Source organism: Ailuropoda melanoleuca, chromosome 19, assembly GCF_002007445.2.
Source record: "Ailuropoda melanoleuca isolate Jingjing chromosome 19, ASM200744v2, whole genome shotgun sequence".
NCBI classification, from domain to species: Eukaryota; Metazoa; Chordata; class Mammalia; order Carnivora; family Ursidae; genus Ailuropoda; species Ailuropoda melanoleuca.
This window is the reverse complement of record NC_048236.1, coordinates 27,334,629-27,350,021: the sequence shown is the minus strand read 5'-3', so window position 1 is coordinate 27,350,021 and position 15,393 is coordinate 27,334,629. Positions and strand designations below refer to the sequence as shown.

Here is a 15,393-nt window from a genome sequence, read left to right as displayed (position 1 = left end):
TTTTAAATCTCAATGTCAAATATCTCCTTAAAAATTTAGTCCATAAAATAAGTACTACAGATAAAATGAAAAACATAGTCTCAAATAAGGACCTACACATTGTGGTTTAATATTTCAAGTAATATTTTTAATGCTGAGTAACAGAAAAATATCCCGAAGTTTCTTAATGTCTGACTTTTATAATCAGTTCTTCAAAACATGCCTTTCATATTTACTGACAGTTAACACTGACCATACATAAATTACAATACTTGCTTTATGAACCTTCATAGGTATCCAAATAACAATTTCAGCTTTTATCTCAATGATTTACTTTGCTGCCCAGAAGCCTTTTAAAGACTAAGCACTTTCAAAACATAGAACAAGGGAAGCAGTTGAGAAGAAAATTATTTATTAGTCCCAAAGAGAATCTATTACCCACATTTAAGGCGGGGGGGTAGTCAGGAAGGAAGTACACAGGAAACAAGATGGAAAATGTTTTTAAACATCTCAGCTTCTCTCAAATCAGGTCACTATGATCTCACCGTACCATGTCATGAATTCCAAGATAAAATATACCACACATCAAATAAATGCTATGAAAAAATGCATACTACATTTTAATGATTTGGGACTAAATTAATATTTTAGATGATCGATACGTTTATCTGTGTACTTCCATTATGATGAAATATTAAAATATAGATAAAACCAGAAAATGATATACAATGAGTTGTTCTTTCTACCTTAGAATCTTTAAGAAAAAAAAATAGAAGAGGGGGAATTATACTGGTAAGCAATTTCAATTGACTATTTCAAAAAGGAGCTATTTTATTTAGTAAGATAATAGTAGCTTAATCATGAAGAGCCAAAACAAATGTTTTCTTTGCTAGCAAGGGTTGTATCTCCCCAAATACTTGGCCTTTGGATAGCTAAACGTAGTATTAAAACCTAATACTTGTTCTTTCCAACCTCCCTGTAAGTAGAAAACTATAACTATTCTTGTTATGCATTCTTATTCTATCCAAGCTTTATTTCTATTCAAGGCTATTTTCATGACTATAATGAATGCTCATAATACATATGCTAAAATACTTGGGTATTTGAATAATGCAATCTTCTAAACCTTTTATTTTCTAAAGTACACGAGTAATTAATACAAATGTTTTCAAATAGATGTGTCCCTACAACTCTTTACATACTATTTTGGACAGGGTAGTGACAAAAAAAAATTTTGGAAGTGTTCAACACTACTTTGGAATTCTTTGTCTTTATGACCTTACCTATGAGTTATAACTGGAGGCCTAAACTAAACTACAGAAAAACCTGATGAAATTATCAACACACTTTCAAGTCACTTGAAGGCAGAATCATTTGGGGGAAGGGATATAAAGATATGCATATGTACGCATGAGAGGAATAACCAAGACAGCAGATGTATTTGCATGAAAGATAATAACGTTCCTCTAGTCTCCTCCTAGCCACTACAAGAACTCTGGTAAGAGAAGAAATCATGGCTCCCGGTTCATAGTACAGAGGCAGGAAACTCTCTGACCTAATAAAGAATTTCAGTAACTACCTTCCTAGGATGCCTGCCGCTGTGCCAGGAAAGGCTATACATTCTGAGACACACAAAAAATATGCTCCCAAGCCTCCAAACAGAAAAAATACTAAATTAAGACAAGAATAGTCATATTACTTTATCATTAACTCAGAGCCAGTCACATGATAATTATTAAATTTCATATGATTCATGGTAACTTATACTACTTTTCTAAAAATCATTGTACATTCTACTTTCATGAAGATAATGTGGGCAACTAACTTCAAATTCCAATTAATTAGCTGAGTTCTACAGAAGGTGGGACATTGTAGAAGTGTATAAAGTGTATAAACAGATGCAGTTACAAAGCATTTTAAAACAGTAGTTTTAAATTTTCCAAATACATATTAAAAGAAACTGATTGAAGAAATAAAAGCTAACTTGCAAACACACACACACAGACACAGAACAATAACTAAATATAATATGTGTCTCGATTCTCATGTGGAGGACTCCTGCCCCTTAAGAGGATTATCAGAATCACCTGGAGAACTTTATTCAAGTTGCATTCCTTTACCCATTCCCATAATTCCTACATATTCCTCACAGGGACACTGTTTCCTAGATGTGAATTTATAAATCATACACCATCCCCAGTCTGACCACTTCTTGAAACTCTATTGGCTTGTGATTCTTGGCACTCCTGATTTTGTTGTACTTATCACACATCTCCACTTGTGCTTTCCTTCTTGGGCAACTCTTCACAACTCATATTCTTCAACTCCAGAGTCTGGATCCTGGCACATGCTTTTTTCTACATTATACAATCTCTCAGGACAATCTTATCTACTTACTGTCAGAGTTTTAACTACTACCAGAGTACTGACATCTCCCAAACCTACCACTGCAGCACCAACAATAATCTTCAGACTAGTATACCCAACCATCTTCTAATTCTCCCCCTAAAATGATCCACAAGTTCCAAAACTAAACTCAACTATATGCCACAAATCTTCCATGTGGCCCTCGTGTGGTATTTACATCCACCCAGTTATCCTACACAAATGTGAAAAATTATTCCAGACTTCTCCTTCTTCCTTCCATACTCAGTCTCCAAGTCCTATCAATTTTACCTCCTAATATTGTGGACATTCCATCCTCTGTAACCAAATTCAGGCACTAAGTAACTTACTTCAATGACAGCCATAGGTTTCCAACCCATTTACCCAGAGTTGCACTTTCTATCCAGCCCTACCCTATTCCCTTCAAGACACCCTCCATTTTAAAGCCGGAGGTAAGCACAGACCTATTCAACTTTCAACTTAAATCCCTTCAATAGCTCCTTACTAACTACAGAAGACCAAACTTTCTAGCCTCAACTCTGACCATTTCCTGCCTTACTCTTTAAGCTGTTTCTTGCCTTTCTTTGTTCATCTTTTTGCATCTACTAGGAATATTCTTTGCATCTTTCCTTCTCTAGTTAACACTTGAAAATCCTTCAGGATTCTGACCAAACATCAATTGTTCCTTGAAGTTTTTACAAAATACCCAGCATCTGACGCATATCCCTTCCTTAAACTTTCAACCTATCAGTCAGGCTGTGTGTGTTTGTGCATTTGTGTGTGTGTGTATGTGTGTCCCACCAGATTCTGCTCATGTGCAGGAACTGCTCATCTTTCTCACCTAGGCACAATGCCTAGGACCAAAAGGGCAAACAATAAATATTTACTGTTGAATTAAGGAAGACAATCATGGGTTCTTCATTAATTCAGTGGTGAAATCTTTTTTTTTAACAAATAAGTCAAAGATAACTTAAAGTTAGCATTACAGAATTACTATAAATTTCTTACTGAGTTTAAATTGTAAGTGGTTTCCCATCTATCTGTTTATCTTTCTGATTACATATCTCCTCATATAGTGTTGTATTATAAATTCAGCAGTAAATCTCAAGAGACCTACATTCTATCATGTTATACTGGATTTAATGTTAGTTACATACAACTAGATATCAGAATCCACTAAAATAAGTTTTATAATTGAAGGCAATTCAACTTGCAAAGTCTGTACGTAATTTCTTTTCATCCAACCTACCCGAAAATTATCTGGGGAGCTCAAATGAAGTTTTTCCCTAATATCTTCAGAAGCACCAGCACACAACCTATAAAAGATATGATAATTCCTTTCTTCTTTGCCTTGAACACAGATTCTAGATTTCTCCAGAAGATAATGTGAAACAAATCCTCCAACAACTGAACTCTGGAAAAAAAAAACAGAGAGAAAAATGTATTTTTGCATTTAAGGTCTGAAAGTACAACCTACCAATGTTGAATTATTTTTCTAATAAGCATTTGTCTATATCAAAGAGGTTGTAATAGTTATAGAGTAAAGGAAAAAAAAGAAGATAACTAAATAAATGTAAGCTTACAATATTTATGAAGCTTATTCTGAATATATATATATTCTCCCAATTAGCTACAGTAACAGAGAGAAACTCAAATGGATTTACCATGAGTTCAAGTACAGCACCAATTCTATCAAGACCCTTGTGTTTTTTTTCTTTCTCTTTTTTCTTAAAGTAGGCTCCATGCCCAGCAATGGAGCCCAATGTGGGCGTTGAATTCACAACCCTGAGATCCAGACCTGAACTGAGATCAAGAGTTGGACACTTGACCAAGCCATCCAGGCGCCCCAGGACCCTTATGTTTTTCACAAACACTTCCCAAACATATCATCCCAAAGTCACTCTCACCTTTTCATTGAAATGTATTTCTACAAATTTTCCAAATCTACTGCTATTATTGTTGCGAACAGTCTTTGCATTTCCAAAAGCTTCTAACAGTGGGTTAGCTATTGAAAAAGAAATAAAAATATTCCATCAAAAAATAGCATGAAGGGAAATTACAAAACAATATGCATAGTACGTTTCCTTATTAATATAGAAAAACGTTTTCAAAAATATTACCATGAAGGAATTCACATATAATGTCAAATCCCTCAAATAAATATTGACTACCACTATATTCAAGCCCTATTAAAGTACAAAAGATGGGAAAATTACTCAAATTATGTAAAAAGAAAATGTAAATGGTATAGGAAAGACGAAATTTTAAAGTCATTAGATTACAAAATTCAGAACTCAACTTTAAAAATTATTCCCTATAAATTGTAAAGGTTTCACAAGTACATCAGCCTTAAAGGAATAGTGATTATAATATAGAGAACAGCAAACCCCTAGTGAACAAAATACAAGAAGTTATTAGTTGACTTACTTTCCTAAAATATTTTATATATTAATAAATCCTCCAGATTTAATATTTTTCCATGTGCACCCAACAAAATCATATAAGTTTACAGAATTACTAAAAAAGATCCTCAGAACAACAGTTTTTAAAGTCCCAGCCTACAAGAGACTCATTTTAGAACTAAAGACACCTGCAGATTGAAAGTGAAGGGGTGGAGAAACATTTATCACATAAATGGACATCAAAAGAAAGTCAGAGTAGCAATGCTTATATCGGACAAACTAGACTCTTTTGTTCTTGTATTGTTTTTACCCTACTGTGGTGACAGGGGTGGTACTGGCCTCATGGAATGATTCTGAATATGTTCCCTCTATTCCATTATTTTTAACACTTTAATAAACTATCATTAATTATTTTTTTAATGTTTTGGTAGAATTCACCAGTGAAGACAATGTGGTCTTGGGCTTTTCTGTGCTGGGAGATTTTTGATCCCTAATTCAATTTCCATTCTTATTATTGGTCTAAGAAGATTTCCTATATCTTGGATTCAAGATTCATGATTCAATTGTGGTAACTTCTGTGTTTTTAAGAATTATCCTGGTTTTTTTCTAAGTTATCTGATTTGTTAGTATATAACTGTTTACAGTAATCTGTTATCACACTATGTATTTCTGTGGTTATCTGTCATACTGTTTTCTCTTCCATTTCTCATTTTGTTTTTCAAGCCTACTCCTTTTTTTCTTAATGTAGTTAAAGCACTGCCAACTTTTTTTTTTTTTTTTTGGAAAACTGGTCATTACTTTCAATGTTATGATACTGCTTATTGTCTCTATTTATTTCTGATTCTTCTTTGTTGTCTCCTTCCTCTACTACATTTCAGCATTTCAGCTAAATTTCTTCTTTTTCTAGGTCCTTGTGGTATAATGTTAAGTTATTTGAACTTTTTTTCTTAATACAAGAATTTATAGCATAAATTTCACTCTAACATCTGCTTTTACTGCATCCCATAGATTTTGGAATATTGTTTTTTCTTTTTCTTTTGTTTTGAGACATATTTTGATTTACCATTTGATTTCTTGTTTGGTCCATTGCTTGTACAGTAGTGTGTTGTTTAATATTTACATATTAAATATGTAATATTTATATTGTAGATTTCCTGGCTTTATCTCTAGTCTTGTACCATTGTGGTTGGAGAATACACTTGGTATGATTTCAGTCTTCCTAAATTTCTAATAATTGCCATGTCCCTTTCTATGTGATTTAGTCGGGGATTCTTCTGTGTGTACTTGAAGAAAATGTGTATTCTATTTTTCTTGGATGGAATGTTTTATATATATCTTTTAGAACCACGTATTCTGATGTATGCTTCAATAAAAAAATGTTCTTGTTGGGAAAAAAAAAGAACAACTCTGAGGGTACTCATTTAAAATAAACCATATCAGAGAGGAGTGGATAGAGGGATGGGTAAAATAGGTGAAGGAGACTAAAGAGCACACTTATCATGACTGAGTAATGATGTATAGAATTGCTCAATCACTATATTGTATGCCTGAAACTAATATAACATTATATGATATTTACAGTGGAATTAAAACAAAATCTTAATATTTTTTAAATGAAAGTAAAAATAAACTCCCAATGAACCAAATGTAAAATTTTAATTGTTTTTATCTTATAATCACATACACATACCACATGACTAAAAAAGGTTTATTAGAATCTTTTGTTTTGTTTTGTGTTGTGTTGTGTTGTTTTTAAGTAGGCTCCACACCCAGTGTGGAGCCCAGTGAAGAACCTGAACTTACAACCCTGAGATCAGACCTGAGTGGAGATCGAGAGTCAATCACAACCAACTAAGCCACCTAGGCACCCCGTTAGAGTCTATTCTTACACTCACCAGTCTCAACTATAAACATGCCAGATTAGTGCCAGTATTACATATTCTCCATCTGCAACCTCATAAATTGCTTCACAATGTTTATTACTAGAATTTTTCTTATGAAATCTTTTAAAGTCCATCTCTCTTATTCTATCCACAGTAGAAAGCTTAACAATTATCCAAACCCTTTCAAAGATAACTCTCCAGTTGTTTCACTTGCCAAAAAAAGTAAGAAAATATTAAAACTGAAAGAAAAGTTTGCATATATACCTAACCTTTCTGATGGGTAAGAAAACTGAGGCCCAAAAAAGTCAACTGACTTGTGAAAAGCCACATGACTAGTTACCGGCAAAAGGGGGACCCTTAATAGGTCTCCCCAACTCCTTTACTGCTGATCTACTAGTTTTTGCTGAAATATTTAATATATTATTAAGTAAAATATCCAAACTTAGGATAACAGCCTTTCAGAAAATTATGGTAATGCTATTGATATACTCATTCTAAAACCAACAACCAATCTTCAATTAAAGACAGCATCGAATGATTTCTATGTTCTGCTGGTTAACATCTACTATCCTCTAGTAAGAAGCTGCAGAAACATTTGGAATAATACTTGCCAACTTTCCTCAACTACAGCATGTTACATATACATACACCATATTCTCACAGAAGAAACCAGGTTTATATCCAATTTGCAAGTGAGTTTTGCACCTCAAGTAAACAAATCAGAATACTAATTCATATTTTATTGAATTAACCCATAATTTGTTCTTTTTTATTTATTTACTCAATTTTAAAGGGTGATTCCCTCATTAAAGTGAGGTACTTTACTGTGAATAAAGCATTACTTATGAGATCTTCACACCTGGCTGTGTTACAATACAGTGTTACAGGCAAACTGTAAATAAAACTGTAAAATTATTTATATCAAGAAACATGAAAAACTTTATTGATGCAAACTTTATAAAAATGTTTGAGTTTTTATGTTCATCTACATGTATATATCACGTAATTGTGAAAAAATGTAATAACATTTGCTAGTTATGATTTAGTAAAATGCATGAACACAGAAAGACCTTAATAAATTTCTATTCAACTGAAATTTTTCTTTAAAATAGTAGAAGTGTTAAAATATGTTCTTAGTATAGCACATAGTTAAGATGCCTGAGTTTATTATATCCCACTTCCAGGACTGATGAGCCATATCTTCAGCAGGCCACTTAAAGTCTTTTTAACCTCAGTTTTTAATCTGTAAAGTAGGGATAAAATAGTACCTACCTCAATCTATGGGGATTTAAATTAAGAACAGATATTCAGCAATCACACAATGCATAATACATCTCACACATGTTAACTTCATCATCATTATGAGAAGGAAGAGATATAATCTGATCTGGAACCTCAGAACTAGAACCCTCCTCCCCCATCTGATGAGAAGTCAGAGACGATTTTGACCATTTGACAATTTGACACAGTCCCGCTTTGGCTCTCACGCTTGCGGTCCATGGGTAGGTTTTACCTTCTCCCTTTTCCTGTCTCTGGCTTGCCTACAGGTCAGCCACATACGCAGTCATTGCCCCAGCCCACCCAGAACTTTTGCTCACTTTCTTGTGTTACAGATTTGCAGCTTTATCTTGAACGCAATATGAAGCTATTAAAAGACTGAAAGCAAAAGAGATCATCCCAACTTCCACACAGAGAACAAATTACAGGGAAACAAGAATATAAATGGGAGGACCAGAGAGGAATCTACGATGCAGGAGGATGGTGTGGATTCAACACGGTGGTTGACGAGACCAGTAGTCTCCAAACAGGGTATAAGAAGACTTTCTAAGGGGTATGCAAGCATTGACCTTAAGGAAATCAATTTACAGACTCCTGCTTTCCAACTGTACTAATTCATTAAAATGTCCCCCCAAAAAACCATTTTAATTCCAAATAACCCTCTTCCTCTCTCCTTTGCAAAAAACAATGTCAACAAAACAAACAGGAGGCCAGAAAGCTTCCTGCATTTATTTCATTCATTTGAAAGATATTTATGAACCATATCTCATGTATCAGACACTATTCTAGGAGACTAGAATCTATAAAAATCCCTGCCTTCTTAGCACTTACATAGGGTGAGAGGGAAAACAACAGACATTAAATAAAGGAGAAGATATTTGAGAAAAGATTTGTAGGAGATGAAAGAGCCTTTTGGATCTCTGGGAGCGCATTCCAGATCACTTAGAGGATTCTCATAAGTTCACTTCAGTACATATCTAACAATAAAAAATAAGAGTTTTAAAAATTAACAATACCTTCAACAATTCTATCATCAATATCTTGGCCTGTTCCATAGGATTCAGTCAGATATCTGTTGAAAATATAGAATAAAAAAATTTACATGACAACAATATTGCACACATTATCGTTGTAACTTTATTTTTTTAAAGATTTTATTGGCTTATTTGAGAGAGAGAGAGAAAGCACACCAAAAGGTGGAGGAACAGAGAGAGAAAGAGAAGCAGACTCCCTGCTGAGCAGGGAGCCCAATGATGGGCTCAATCCCAGGCCCCAGGATCACGACCTGAGCTGAAGGCAGACCCTTAACCGACTGAGCCACCCAGGCCCCCCATAGTTGTAACTTTAATATACGTAAAATTTGAACATGGATCATCACTATAACTATTCATTTAAAATTAACAAATTTATATTTAAATGCAACTATTCTGTTATACCTTTCTTCTTTTAAGATTTATTTATTTGAGAGAGAGAGAGAAAGAGAGAAAACAAAGTGAAGGCAGGGGCAGAGGGAGAGGGGGAGAAAGAATCCTCAACCAGACTCCCCACTGAGCACGGAGTCTGATACCACTGGGGGCAGAGAGAATCTTAAGTAGGCTTCATGTTCAGTGCGGAGCCCAACTTAGGGCTCAATCTCACAACCCTGAGATCAGGACCCAAGCCAAAATCAAGAGTTGGACACTTAACCAACTGAGCCACCCAGGTGCCCATTACAACTTTTTTTTTTTTTTAAGATTTTTAATTTATTTATTTGACAGAGACAGCCAGCAAGAGAGGGAACACAAGCAGGGGGAGTGGGAGAGGAAGAAGCAGGCTCCCAGCGGAGGCGCCTGATGTGGGGCTCGATCCCAGAACGCTGGGATCACGCCCTGAGCCAAAGGTAGACGCTTAACGACTGCGCCACCCAGGCGCCCCCCATTACAGCTTTTTAAACACTTAAAATTCTATTTGCATTACCTTGAACATCTAAATCAGTCTTATTTTTAAACTGTTTTTGGAAATATTCTGAGTTTAACCAACTATTTGGTTTTAAAGATGCCACACATTTCACACAGGAATATTCACCATCTACAAAAGATACATAAGTCTTCTGCGATAGCATATTAATTCAATCTGTGTGGCTAGAGAAAATACAGTAATCTGCCACTGAACAACAAGGAAGTTGCCACTCTTTGTGTTGTTTTAGCCAAAGATTAAACATGATGGAACAACTATTTTCCTGGAACATTTCAAAACAAAAAGTACTCTTTGACTTACAATGTAAGCTTATAAGTTTACAGTTTCTAAATTAATTGTTCATTTTCAAAGCTGTCTATAAACCATAGACTCACCGTATGACTCTTACATACAGAAGAGAAGAGAAAGAATAAGAAATTAAACCACTTAGAATTCCCAGAGTATCAGGAAGCACTTATTTAACCAGAATTGCATATACATAATACACAATAACAAACTTCTAAATTAATTTCATACAAATAACTGAATAGCATACATCTGCATAAAAAAGAGCAAAATTTCAAGAAGGGACCCACCAGCAATTGACTGAGACTGTAATACAGTGGGAATAACACTGGTGAGAATTTAGGATGCATTGGTCCTAGCAGTAACTTCAACACTAGATTTAACATCCCTAAGTAAGCAAACTGAAGGAACTAAACTAATGAGTGCTATGGTTCCTTCTATATTTAAAATGCAATGATTCTAATCAGAGTATAGAGTTTAATTTGATGGCAACAAAGGGGATATACTGAGAGGAAGGTTATGAGGAGATAGAAATAAGAAGGCCAACTGTCATAAGCTTAAGGTAAAAAATGGTTTCAACCACACAAACAGTAGGAATACTGAGAACAGAATGTAAAGGTTGATTTTGAAGGAACATTCCTAGATTTCCCTTTGCCTAACCAGCATGGGACCCCTCTAGGATCCTCATAAGAACATGCCAGAGCTAGTTTTCAACAATCTGTAGCTTAGCTTCCACATAAGGTGTCTGTTTTTAAAAGGTATAGAGCCTACCACTTCAAACTATGTCATAAAGTATGCAAGGAGTTGATACAGCATGCAACTCTTGATCTCAGGGTTGTGGGTCTGAGCCTCATGTTGGGTGTAGACATTACTTAAAATAAAATCTTTAGGGCACCTGGGTGGCTCAGTCGGTTAAGCATCTGACTCTTGATTTTGGCTCAGGTCATTATCTCAGGGTTGCGAGATTGAGAGTCTATCTCTCCCTTTCCCTTCACCCCCCCCCCAAAAATCATAATAAATTAAAAAATAAAATATTTTTAAAAATACAATAAAATAAAGTATGCAAAAGTATATAAAGTCAACCCGTTCAAAGAAATATTTGTATCTCTTTGTTCATAACATGTTCACAGCAGCACTATTCCCAATNCTGAGAGTCTATCTCTCCCTTTCCCTTCACCCCCCCCCCTAAAAATCATAATAAATTAAAAAATAAAATATTTTTAAAAATACAATAAAATAAAGTATGCAAAAGTATATAAAGTCAACCCGTTCAAAGAAATATTTGTATCTCTTTGTTCATAACATGTTCACAGCAGCACTATTCCCAATAGCCAAGACTTGGAGGCAACTGAAGTGCCCACTGATGAATGAATGAGTAAACAAAAATGAATATTATGCAGCCTTAAAAAGGAAATCAAGGGGCTCCTGGCTGGCTCAGTCGGTTAAGCATCTGCCTTCGGCTCAGGCCATGATCTCAGGGTCCTGGGATCAAGCCCCACATCGGGCTCCCTGCTCAGGGGGAGTCTGCTTCTCCCTCTCTCTCGCTGACCCTCCTCCCCATTTGTGCTTGTTCTGTCTCAAATAAATTTTTTAAAAAATTGCAAAAAACAAAAGGAAATCGTGACACATGATAGAACATGGATAAAACTTGAGGACATTTTGTGAAGTGGGATAAGCCAGTCACAGAAAGACAAATGCTGTATGATTCACTTTTATGAGGTATCTAGAGTAGTCAAAATCATAGAAGCAGAAAGCACAAGGAGAGCTGCCAGGGGCTGGGATGGGGGAAATGGAGTTGTTTAAAGGCACAGAGTTTCAGTTTCAGAGATAAAAAGTTTTGGAGATTGGATGAAAAACAATGAGGATATACTTAACACCACTGAACTGTACACTGAGAGATGTTTAAACTGGTGTTATGCTGTATATTTTTCACCACAAATTAAAAAAATAAAACTGTTCAAAATATTCCAGGTTAGCTAAAAACTCCTCACCTTAGGACAAATTTTGTATTTTCTGTTTTGCCAGCTCCTGATTCTCCAGATACAATGATAGACTGGCTCATCTTGAGCACCTTCATGTCTCGAAAAGCCTTATCAGCTAGGGTCAAAACAGCACATTAATGATAAGCAGTGTACTAAATACAATTTACTAAATGATACAAAGTTGTTTTACTATCAAAGAAAACTTGCTCTTAAATTATAAATGTGTGTTTACGGTTAGTAACATTTTAAAATAAAGTCATTCTAAAGTGTTCAAAACATCTCTAAAAGTTTTTACTTTAAATGTCCTATCTTATTATCCTGACAGCTAAGTAATACGAAATCCAAATAGACAACTCTTATGTTCGTACTAGAATGTCTTCATATTATAAGCTGTGGCTCAGTTCTTCCTAATTCCACAGCAGATCTAAAAAAAAATAAAAATAAAAATAAAAGTGCTCAATATACATAACTAATGAAGGCCCCAGGGAAAAGCAAGAAGTAACAGCTACCAGTTAAGAAATACGGCAACCAAAAATTCTGCTGGAGAAAAAAAGTCATAATTGCAAAACCTGTGTAGTAGTATTACAAAGACAAGTTGAGCATAATTTAATTCTGTTAAAGGGGTCTCATATTAAAACAATTCTAATTCAAAATTAGGTCCTAAACAATTTAGCTCTGTAAGATAACTATTTCTCACTTCAGACATGTGCTACCCATACAAATGAAGAAGGCTTTACAGATGGCTTTTACTCTATTGGACCGAATGCAAACTACATGCAAGAGTATATCCATCCTTCTGACTAGGGGCTAAGACAAGGGGAAAACTTATCAACAATCTGTTCCACCCACTTTCATGATATTATTCTAGATATTTTTTTTTAGCAGGGGACAGCTAAAAATAAGACAGTTTATTTACATTTTAAACATATAATTTCTCTCCAGTGATGAGCTGGTCATATTGAGGTTCTAAGGATTTTGTACCATTCTGCTAGCTGATACAAAACATACTAATGCCTATCAGAGCATCTCAGAACCAAAAGTCAAGCTGCTATTGCACTGGATTTGGCTGACATATTCACTCCGCCTAGTACACAAGTCTGCCGAATTGGGAAGCGAAGCTTGGTTTGGTCAAAACATAGGCATGAAAAGAAAGCCCAAAGAGAAACAGACTGTACTAAGAACTACTACCAACATGTCATCATTTAACTGCTGGTTATGTCTGGATCTCTGTACTTGCAGTCACCAGCTATGGTAGGGGTGTGTGTGTCAAAAAACCCATCTCTGCGTTCCTCAGAGCTGAAGATGAGAGAAAACCTGAGAAAGGCAAAAACTGCTATCTTCCCGCACAGATTCCCTAGAGATATGAAGCATATATCATTTCTAATTCTTAACATTTATAAAGCCCTCATGCAAGATAATGTAGGGAAGACGTCTGCTCTACAGCTTATATCTAAGCCTTAGTAACACACTCACAAGTGGTGGCCTGGGTAACAATGGAAGGCCTGGGCCTCAAAGCTGTGAAGTAAGACACCTTAAGATGGAGCTGATCATTTCAAGAGTCAAAAAGAACTATTAAGTCAGCTTTTATTACATCCTACTTTCAACTGGGTGGACATATTTAAGAGGACACAGACACATTTAACACAGATAATGATGTACAGCTACCCCATGAGTTACTGCAAAAGTAGTCTTGCCCCTCCTGTGTAAGACACATGCTCCTACATAACGGTGATACATTCAAAATGCATAAAGGCCCACCAAAATACATATGCAACTCATGGTACCTTTTATTAATCCAAAAGAAAAACATTAAATTTGGACAATACAAGGAAAAAATTAAATTACTTACCAATTGCAAACACATGAGGTGGCATTGTCCCAAGAGATTTTCCTTGATATGACTTTATTGCTTCTGAAGAATATATTTTAGGTATGTCAAAGTACGGGTTCACTGCAATCAGAATGTTGGCAACATATGTCTAAACAGAAAAAGCATAAACATAAAATTTTCCAATTACTATTTTCATTTAAAACTAAGCAAGGCTTATAGGAGAAAGAAAACACAGCAAACAGACACCTTTTATTCTCTATATAAATTAGGACTTCCAAATCTGCATTTCAAGCCCTAAACACATACTCTACAGGGCCCATAGTTCTCTAATTCTTAATAAATATTTCCATCTTCTCATCCTATATGCATTCTCAAACTCAGCAGATCCAAAATTAAGATTATCTCTCTTGACTACTCTTTGCCTCAAAGAAAACACTCTTCTCCCATATGCTCCCTCTTGTCCCCTGGCTCACGGCATCACCACCAAGCCACCACAGACACTGAGACAGAGGCTGAGTCTCTGAGCCTCTATTTCAATCAGCCTTCTTCGTTGACTCTACTTAAGAAATCTACTCTCCTACTTCTATTCCTACAGCTCGAATCCTGGTCATTTATATTCCTCACCTGGACTACTTTTTTACCCTGCTACTGAAGAGCTTAAAGAGCTCATAGGATCCTCTAGGCCAATTTCCATCACTGAAAGCCAAGGATTAATTTAGTGCTCTGGTGACCACTTGGTCCCAGATTTTTGCAAAACAACATACGTTAACCATTGCGCCTAAAATACTGAGAGGCTAAATGTTTAATGAGCAAGTTAAGTTTGCTTTTAAATTTGGAATTTAACTGTGGCTCTAAAAGACCAGAAAAATGCACCAAAAGGATTTATAAAATTCCTTGTGGGTAGAAAGAGAGTTGTGGTTTAGCAATTAGTTGTGGTTTACTGGCCAAACTAGGGCAGGCAGGACCATATTTTTCTCTTTCCTGCTTCTAGTTGTAGAAGAGAAATGATGTGGAAACCCTGAACTCTCAGACTACTAATCTAAAATTCAATGAATGCTCTCAAAGATGTTTACTGCAGTGGAGTAAAAAAATTTTAAATTCCAGGTAATAATCTTTCCATGGGAAACGAAAGTAAGAGATTTTAGTAACCAATGAAAATGTTAAATGTGAGTTAGCTATTGTTCTACTCAAATCTAAGGAAGAATTGTGATAATTCTGGCTGGTGAGAAATAGAAAAAAATCCAATTTAAACTCTTATTCCAAACTGCTTCCATTTCTTCCATATGTTTTAGTAATAATAACTATACTTACGTATTGCTGATTTTTAACAGTTTTATAACTAAAAGACATAATTGGCTAGGAAAAAACATACCAATCATGGCCTCAGACAACTTGAAAATACTGCTTTTCCA

General features: G+C 35.2%; 1 protein-coding gene across 3 annotated transcripts in view; it reads right to left on the bottom strand.

Annotated features, from left to right (window-relative positions):
• Positions 1–15,393, bottom strand: part of MYO6 (myosin VI) — a 156,052-nt gene that overhangs the window by 58,620 nt on the left and 82,039 nt on the right. For 2 of the 3 annotated variants that reach the window (XM_034647939.1, XM_034647941.1), the window contains exons 1-5: positions 14,000–14,128; positions 12,160–12,265; positions 8,944–8,999; positions 4,272–4,369; positions 3,614–3,778 (exon numbers count right to left, since the gene is read on the bottom strand). In XM_034647939.1, the coding sequence (XP_034503830.1) occupies positions 3,614–3,778; positions 4,272–4,369; positions 8,944–8,999; positions 12,160–12,265; positions 14,000–14,024 (450 nt within the window). In that variant the 5' untranslated portion in view covers positions 14,025–14,128. Of the gene's footprint in view, positions 1–3,613; positions 3,779–4,271; positions 4,370–8,943; positions 9,000–12,159; positions 12,266–13,999; positions 14,129–15,393 lie in introns of those variants that run through there. The other variant, XM_019804526.2, reaches the window with a different exon arrangement.